Source organism: Corvus hawaiiensis, chromosome 26 (genome assembly GCF_020740725.1).
Source record: "Corvus hawaiiensis isolate bCorHaw1 chromosome 26, bCorHaw1.pri.cur, whole genome shotgun sequence".
In the NCBI taxonomy this organism is placed as follows: Eukaryota; Metazoa; Chordata; class Aves; order Passeriformes; family Corvidae; genus Corvus; species Corvus hawaiiensis.
In genome coordinates, this window is record NC_063238.1 from 8,987,096 (window position 1) to 8,995,990 (window position 8,895).

Here is an 8,895-nt window from a genome sequence, read left to right on the forward strand (position 1 = left end):
TCCCCCTGGCACCAGGGAGCAGGATGCTGCGCCGGGCGCCCCGGGGACTGAGAGCATCGCCCCCTTCTCATCCCCTACAGGCCTCCTCCCCGCAACCCGGAGCCCCCGGCGCCCTGCCGGGCCCCTGCCTGCAGCTGGGAACAGCTCCCAGGCTTGGAGTCCACCGGCCTCCTGGGGCTGCCTCTGAGCAGACACACCTCTGAGGATGTTTGCACTAGGAGCGGATGCAGTGGGGAGGGTAATTTTATTTATTTTTACTGTGTTTTTTCTACACCTTGAACTTAAATAAAGTTTTCTTCACAGAGAAGACAACACAGCTGCAGTTACGGCGAACGAAAGCGCTCTCTGAAGCTTGACTTAGTGCTGGAAAAGCCGGGAAGACCTTGAATGGGGGGCTGCCCCTGCTGCACTCGGCGATCGGCTCTGATCTCCACCAGGCTCAGCGTGTCGGAGGCAGAAGAGACGTGGGGCTCAACCACTGGAAGAAGGACCGGGAAGTTGCAGAAGATCCCAAGCCCTCCTCTTGCTTCGGGGCCGTCCTGCTGCAGCAGGCACACGCCGTACCTCTGCTCAGAGCAGGCAGGGAGAGGCTAACTTCGCCTGACTAAAACCTGTCTGCATTCAGCTCTTGGGCGTCTGACGGGAAAAACTGGAAAGTGTCTTTTATCAAGGAAACTTTTCTGCAAATCCAACCCTGGGGAGAGGGAAAAGGGTATTTTACTTCTCTCACAGGTGGGGAGCGGAACAAAATAACTCTCGAGCAGATCTTGCAAGAGACGCCACAGAAAATCAGCAATCGCCGTGCTGTCCGCTCTCATCTGTATCCTGGGACCTTCCAGCGTCCTTGCCCCCCTGTCCCTGCTTCCCGCCCCTCCCGGGACGGCCCGTGCCCGGCCGCTCACAGCGGAGCCTGGGGGATGCTCCGGGGCGGCCGGCGCAGCCCTTCTGCAGCTCGGCTCCGTGCTGCTCATTTCCCGAAATAATGACCCAAGTGTGGAGGAGCTGGTGGCAGAGGGCTGCGGTACAATTAAACCAGGTAACGAGACGCTGGGCAGATGTGTTTTCATTGCGCTGTAAGATAAACGCAGTGTTAAATGCCTGACAACTTCCCAGAAGCAATCAGCAAAAGTTTACGAGTGCATAAACCTCAAAGACCATTCCTCGGTATTTTTATAAGCGCCGCATTTAAAGCTTCTATAAATTCTTCTGCTTGCTTCCAAACTAAAGTTCCCATAGACTATTAAACAGCCACTTCTTCGTGAGGTGGGGAGAGGTAGATCACAACAGGCGGGTCCAGGGAAGGCGAGAGGGGCTCTCTTTTAGCCTCCTCCACTTTGCTCTCCCAGCTCCCTCCCACACCTCCCACAAAGTAAAGTTTGAAAGAAAGTTGGCATCTTTAGAGATTGACAAGTCACAGATGAGCGCATCAGGAAGATGAAGGGATACATTCATGTCTCAAGAATAGGGGACAGACCCAGAAAGAAAGGGGAAGGAAAGAATGAAAAGCAATAAAAGGAAAAGAGAGGTGGTTGAAAAGACGGGCTGAAGCAGGTGCAAGCATACGAACAGATCCAGGGGCAGATCATGCAGACTGACCGGTGGACAGGGAAGAGCAGAAAAAGCTTAGACGGAGAGGGAGATTTCAGGAGCAGAGGGCAAATCTGAGCGAACGCAGCCGAGGAGGAAAGGAGGCTGCCGCGGAAGTCGCCGCGGTGCCCCCGTCCCCCCGCCCCGACGGCGCGGCCTGGCAGCACCCCTCGCCTCTCGGGGCAACCGCGGCGGCCGCAGCCCCGGGGCAAGGGGCCCCGCTGCCCGCGGAGAGGCAGTGTACATCGTCTCCGAAGCTGCAGAAAAAACAAGGGAGACAGTGCTAGTGAACCCACAGATCAGCGGGAGACATCAAGCCGGAGCCCTCTGTTTTCGGAAGAAATGAAGGGAATGAAATGTTCTCACTAGCCATCAAATTATAATAACAGTATCCGTCATCCTTAAGTGACCACACGAGTTTTACAAGTTGGATATTAAACAGATTAAATAATAATAATAAAGAAAACCCAAACCCCTGTCGCGAATATAAAGCCCTTTGTTTATGATCCCGGGGAAAATGAAGTTGCTAATTGAAAAACAATAAACCTAAAATGCCTTTGGATTAATAATGATAGAGGTTAACGGTGACATCCCTCCCTTGGAAAGAGGGAGGGGAGCGAGGCGCTCGGTGACTGTGCGCTTGGACGGCGACCAGGGACAAGCGCAGCAGCCAAATGGGGCTGGGGGGCGGGGGGTGAGACCCTCCCTCTTCGGAGGGCTCGGCTTGTATGTTCGCCTCTGATCCGGAGACACGAGGTGAGGAAGGTCTGTATTGTAGTCATGTCCTCGCTGATGAAATCTCAGTCAATTACTCTGAAATCTGCAGCTTGGCTTCTTTTCATTCTTTCCAGGTGAAAATTCAAACGTTTTCTGTTGTCGCCTGGTCCTTTCTTTCCTGAAACAAGGCACCCAACTGTTCTGATATTACCATTCAAAAACGGGTTCTGTGGCAAACCTCATTTGTGAATCTATTACAGAGATTAATAGATTATTTCTCCTTTTTCAACTAATTCTCAGTGGGGAAATTTAACCATATGGTAAGGAGAGAATTAGAATTTCATCACATTAGAGCAAAATGTAATGAAAAGAGTCCAACACCTGGGGCCAACTCCGAAAGACACAATTAAAAGGTTTTTAATGAAACCAGAGAAACCAAAAAATTTCATAGCCTTCAGTAATCCTGCCACATAAGAATGATTTGGAAGTGTTGGGAAATATTGTTTTTACTGATGTCATAAGAATGAAAACCTGCCACTAAATACTCTGAGTGCTAACAGAAAGGCGAGAGCGAGCTGCTCGCCTCAAGCATAAGAGGAGTAGTGGGACAAAATTCAGACCGACCCTTGGGTTTCCACTTCAGCTTTTGGAAGAGTGCAGAGGAGAGTGTGCCCGGCTCCGAGGAGAAGCCCCGGGAGAGGAGCAGGGGGTCGGGGTAACCGGATGGCTGAGGCCGCCTCGCCCTGACACCGGCGGCGGCATCCCGGCGTTGGGGAGAAGAGCGGGGGTGCTCCCGCCGAGTGGGGCTCGCTGGAGGGAGGCAGGAGAGCACGGACCTGCAAAGAGTTGGTCAGTCACAATAAAAAATCAATTTTAAAAAGTTTGGTGGGTTTTGCCCTTTCTCTTCCCACCCTCTCTCCTCTCCAGATCCGTTCATTTTCAAGGTAACTGATGGGGCTTTATGTTTTTTATAGGGACACGGGGGATAATCACTCGCAAGCAGCAATCTGCTGCTTGAAAAGGGATAAGGGAAGGAGGAGGGGAACCTCCCCGTAGTTTGGTCTCCGTTTGTTGGATGGGGGGTGGGGAGAGGGAGGACTGGGGACCACCCGCCTCCCAAGGAAGCAAGGTGGACTTTGGCGGTGGGCAGGAGTGGGCACGACGGCTGGGGCTGCTCCGGGGGTTTTTAATTTTGTTTTTTCTTTCCCAGGCGATGCTTTTCGGGAAGACGGGTGGGGGTGGGAGGGAGCTATAAGTTAATGTAAATGCAGGGGGTGGGTGGGCTGGGGTGGGGGGAGAGGGTGTCACTCCTGACTCCACGGCTAAGTTAGCAGAAGTCTGCTGGCAGCACTCGGAAGGAGAAGTGTTGAAGTGGGCTTTTCTGCAGTGCAGGGCTGTAATTTGCTGAAGGAGGCAAAGAACATCCTTCGATCTAAGTAGGGCTTTTAGTGTGCTCATTGATGAGTGAAAGTCGCCACACATGTCAAGCTAAAGGCAGTTGTTGGGTTACTAACAGGACACAACGTCTTGCAAACATATGCGTTAAGCTGTGTATACAGATGGCAGGGAGAATAATGGAGCAGGCGCCTCTTATAAAGCTCTAGCTGCTGCCTGTCTTCAGACCTGGGAAAAGAAACTATTCAGACTCAGGGCCAGATAGCGCCTGGGATTGTTTGTTACCGTTTTAATCCTATTAATTAAAACGTTAACCTGATTGGGTAGAAAGCTCTGTCCCAACAGGCGAGTCTTCTTCATAATAACCTACTCTCAGAGATAATGATGTAAAAGACTCCCCCGTCTGCGGCGGCTGCTGGTTGATGGGTCCGGAAATCTCTTGAAGGTGAATCCAAGCAAGATAAACGGTGGAAGCGGCTCCACTGGCAGCGCACAATGCCCCAGCGCGGCGCCTGCTGAGGGCGAGCCGGAGCCGCAGCCGGAGCCACAGCCACAGCCCGAGCCACAGCCGCTGCCGGAGCCGCCGCCCGCGCCGGAGCCACAGCCGGAGCCACAGCCGGAGCCGCAGTCCGAGCCGCCGCCGGAGCCAGAGAAGGGGCAGCCGCGGCGCCGGGTACGGCGCAGCCCCGGCGGGAGCCGGGGAACGATTTCTGCCAGCGGGACGCCGGGGAGCCGCCCGCCGCGGCGCGGAGCCTTGGAGGAGCGGGCCGAGAGCTGAGGGGGGCGGAGGAGGCGGAGGCGAGCGGGGCGCCGATGGAGCGGGCGCTGGGGCTGCCCGCAGAAGAGGACCTCTTCCACAAGAGCCTCGCCGCCTCGACCAAGCGCATGGAGTCCGCCTTCCGCTCGCCCCCGGGGCTCGACCTCTCCCACCCCCGCGACCGCCAGCCCTCGCCGCTCGCCTGCTACGAGGCGTCGGAGCCCGAGGCGCTGCTGCAGCCCGGAGTCGGCGGCGACCCGCTGGCGCTGCCGCCGGGTTCCGTCTGCGTCAAGTACGGCGAGAGCGCCAGCCGCAGCTCGGTGGCCGAGAGCAGCGGCGGCGAGCAGAGCCCCGACGACGACAGCGACGGCCGCTGCGAGCTGGTGCTGCGCGGCGCCGGGGGGGACCCGCGCGTCGCCTCGCCGGCGGCGGGCGGCGGCGGAGGGGGGGGCGGGGGGCTGAAGGCGGCCGAGGGCAGCTGCTCCAACAGCCACGGGCACGGCGGCAGCAAGAAGTCCAAGGAGCAGAAGGCGCTGCGGCTCAACATCAACGCGCGGGAGCGGCGGCGGATGCACGACCTGAACGACGCGCTGGACGAGCTGCGGGCGGTCATCCCCTACGCGCACAGTCCCTCGGTGCGGAAGCTCTCCAAGATCGCCACGCTCCTCCTGGCCAAGAACTACATCCTGATGCAGGCGCAGGCCCTAGAGGAGATGCGGCGCCTGGTGGCTTATCTCAACCAGGGCCAGGCCATCTCGGCCGCCTCCCTGCCCAGCTCCGCCGCGGCGGCGGCTGCAGCGGCGGCGGCGCTGCACCCCGCCCTCGGCGCCTACGAGCAGGCGGCCGGTTACCCCTTCAGCGCCGGGCTGCCCCCCGCCACCTCCTGCCCGGAGAAATGTGCCATCTTCAACAGCGTCTCCTCCAGCCTCTGCAAACAGTGCACGGAGAAGCCTTAAGCGCCGCCGCCGCGGCCGCCCCCCGCCGCCGCCGCGGACCCGGGGAGCGGCGACAGCCGGCGGTCCGGTCCCGGGCCGGGGGGCGCGGAGGCGGCGGAGGGACTGACCGCTGCCCGGCCCCCGCCGCCCTCCGCCCGGACTCGCCTCGCCTCGCTCTTCTCCTCGGGTGCCGCCGAGACGAGACGGCGACGGGAGCCAGCGTGCGTGCGGCGGCGGGGACGGGGCGAGGGGCCGGGGGTGCCGCGGGGAGGAAGGAAGGCCCGGCCCGGGGGGGGCCGGGGGGGCTCGCTGCGCGTCCGGACAAAGGAGAGGCCGGGAAATAGCAGGCCGGGCTGGGAGCCGGGGCTATCGCCGGGGACAAATCAGAGAGGGCACTTGAACATAGATTTTTTTTTTTTTTTAATTAATTATTATTAGCAGTATTATTATTATTATTATTCTGAGCCAGGAAACAAACAAACTTGAAGTGTAAACTTATTATTTAAGTGACTCGCAGAAACAAAGAGACTGGACCATTGCTATGGAAGACTTTGTATTTTTTATGGTCTCTAAACTTTGATCCTGTGAAAATGCGCAAAGTTTGGTGAGAGTGATTTAAAAAAAAAAGAGAGAGCTAAAAAAAGAAAAAAGAAAAAAAAAACCGATCAAAACCCTTACTCCGTGTGGCTGAAAGTATCGCATTTTTAAAAGATATATTTATGTGCACCTTGTTTCTTTCCACTTTGCAATGATGTATAAACAAGACATGCTATTTATTTGTTATTCTTTAAAATGACCCTTCCACGCCAACGATATTTATCATGTGTTGAGGTCATGGGTCTTATGTGCAGTTACTTTAAATGCTTCTAAAATTCTGTTTATGGATTAACTTAAACTGTGTGCCAAGTGTTTAAAACATTTATTTGCCAACAACATATAACCAGAAATGTTGATGTATCCGAGCTGCTTAGGTTTATGAAAGGTCATCTGGATTTTAAGTTGCATCATCCCTGTATTTAAATTGAGCTTTAATAAATTGCTTCAGTCCAAAAATTACAGGAAAAGTGTATTCTTAATTGCTCAACCAACTGATTTTTGAAAGGGTATTCTTTGCATTATAACAGGTAATAACTATTTACTTTTACAAGGCATCAGAGCAATAGCTGCTACAAGAACACTTGCCAAGCCAATGTTTTCCCAGGCGCTGTGTTTTCAAAGGTATAATTTAAACCGCTTTTAATGTGTATGTAAATTATTCTGACTGTGGATGATTCTTTAAGTTGAAATACTTTAAAATACTTTAGGCTGATTTACAGACGCGCGGAATTCTTCTCTTCCTTTTTCAGGGGATGTGGGAGGTGGGTTTTTGGTTTGAGGTTTTGTTTGGGTTTTTTGCTTTTTTTTTTTTTCTTTTTTTTTGAAAGAAAAATGAGAGATGAAAAGCAAGAAGTAGCTATTTACCCAAAGTGAGCCTTCAGTTTGAGTTTGCATGGCTGGGTGGCTGTCTCTCTGCCATTTGTAAATCAAGATTTTTTTTTTTCTTTTTTCTTTTTTTTTTTTCTTTTCAAAAAACGAGTCCTGCTATTTTCCACTACTTGCAGATAATACAAATTCGGACTGTCAGGTTGGATGGCAAAATAGGAGCCATGATGGATCTGTTGGCAGGTCACGGATGTGTAAAGAGTGATATATATTAAATAGGTCAATCAGATTATGACAGCAATGTACGATCGTTTGTATGTGTATCTATGTCGGAAAGAATCTTTATTAAAATATTTTGAACAAACGCTTGTATTGTGCTGTGCTTTGTTAAGCATATCTATCCAGATTTAAGGAGGTGGATGGTGGGGGTGGGTAGTTTTCTTTGCCTCCTTTGCCTTGCTCTGAGTGCGCCCCAGTACCCTCCCCGTCACCCCACTCCCGGCTCCGCGTGTCCCAGGCAGGGCGGCGAGAGTTCCTCCCGCGCTGCGTTCCTCCCGCTCCCGTGGCAGGCGGCTCCCGGCGCTGCGGGGCAGCCGTGGGGCAGCGCCGGGCCCTGCCCGCCCGTCCCGCGGCCCCACGCCCGCCTCGAGCCGTGAGGCTGCAGGCGCCCCGGGGTAAGCTGCAGGACCGCCCCCCCTCCTCCCTACCCCCCGAGTTCTGGAGCCCCCCCTCCCCTCGTGGACCCTCCGCCCTGCCCCAAACCCGAGGGCAGGGGGAGCAGGCAGCCCCCCCCAAGCTGCCTGCCCGGCGCTAAGCCCGGGCCAGGGGTCCCGGTCCTGCGGCTCCCCCCTCCCCTCGGGCGGCCCGGGCCGGCTCCGGGTGTCCGCGGAGCTGCCTCTCCCAACGGCAGCACCACGGGCGGGGGAAGGGGATAAATATTTTCTGCTCCACTTCCCATCAAAAAAGATTAATCAGAACCTGTAACTTTTCAGGAAACATAACTGTAAAGTGCCACGGAGCTGTGGGAAGGCAGCCCAGAGAGGGTGGGCAGATCAGCCCCCAGGCGCAAGGAGAAGCGTCTCTCAGCATTTACTAGACAAAGGCTGGGTGCGTCTAATTATGATTATTAAAACAATTTCCATGACGATGTCTAATATTATGTTAATTTGAAAACAACTGTGTATGAAAACTGTCGACTATAATACCTAAATTCATTTAATGAAACACATCGTTAAGGCAATTAAACCTCCTGGATGTGATTAAGGAACATAATTACGACACTGTTCTGCGCCATAATTGGGTGTCTTTAATCAAGGGGTAAAGTGATCAGCAACACAGCCATTAGTTTGTATTGTTCTGTCTCTGCTGTCCATCATTCTGATTAGGAATTAACCACCGCCACCAGCTTGGCGTGGTGCGTGCCTGTGTGTGTGCGTATGTGTGTCTGTGTGAGTGTGTGTTCGTGCATTTAACATCGCAGGACACATTGGCTGCAATATTTACCGCTTAATGTCTCTGGCTACCGAGCGGGCTTCCTTCCCGGAGAGGTTCCCTTGGAAGGAGCGGGCGCTGCTCGGCTTTACCCGGCCGTGGGGTGGGGGAAGACGAGCCATGTCCCAGCAAACTCCTGGAGCGACCGGTACCTAAGGTTGGGGAAGGCAAGGGGCTGGAGGAGGCCCACGCCCTGCCACCCTGCTCCCCTGGGCAGGGTCCGAAGTGTTGCGGCCGGGCCTGGAATGCTCCCCGCCAGCGCTGGGGAGCGAGGGCGGCCGCCGCCGTCTATGGCACACGGAGCGGTTTCTCCGTTCACCGCTCTCTCGCCTGCCTCTGCTTCGGAGCGACGGGACAGCGGAATGAAAATCTTTGTCACCCCTGGCTACCGCTGCCGCCCGATTTAGGGCTCTCTTGCTTCCTCTTCTCTTGCTTCGTAGCGGGGCGAGGGGTCCGTGCCGGGTAGAGGTGCTACCACTCCCCTGTCGCGCTGCACCGAGCATCCTCCCTGGGAAACGGCGCGAAGCCACTGGGCCAGTCCCTGAGCAGGTCTTGCCAATGCAAGCGTAATGTGTGCCGGGCTGGGGGGAG

At 55.0% G+C, this 8,895-nt stretch overlaps 1 protein-coding gene and 1 long non-coding RNA gene across 2 annotated transcripts; one reads left to right on the forward strand and one right to left on the reverse strand.

The window, feature by feature from the left end:
* Nucleotides 1-225: 225 nt before the first annotated feature.
* On the reverse strand, nucleotides 226-4,063 carry LOC125317272. Its single transcript, XR_007199988.1, has 2 exons — nucleotides 2,929-4,063; nucleotides 226-2,482 (listed from the first exon to the last, which is right to left on the reverse strand). It is a non-coding gene; the product is annotated as an uncharacterized LOC125317272 (long non-coding RNA).
* A 232-nt stretch (nucleotides 4,064-4,295) lies between these two features.
* BHLHE22 (basic helix-loop-helix family member e22) lies at nucleotides 4,296-7,177 on the forward strand. The gene has a single exon (XM_048287028.1). It carries the CDS (start codon nucleotides 4,513-4,515, stop codon nucleotides 5,410-5,412), a length of 900 nt encoding a protein of 299 aa, XP_048142985.1. The 5' UTR covers nucleotides 4,296-4,512; the 3' UTR covers nucleotides 5,413-7,177.
* The last annotated feature ends 1,718 nt before the right edge of the window (nucleotides 7,178-8,895 follow it).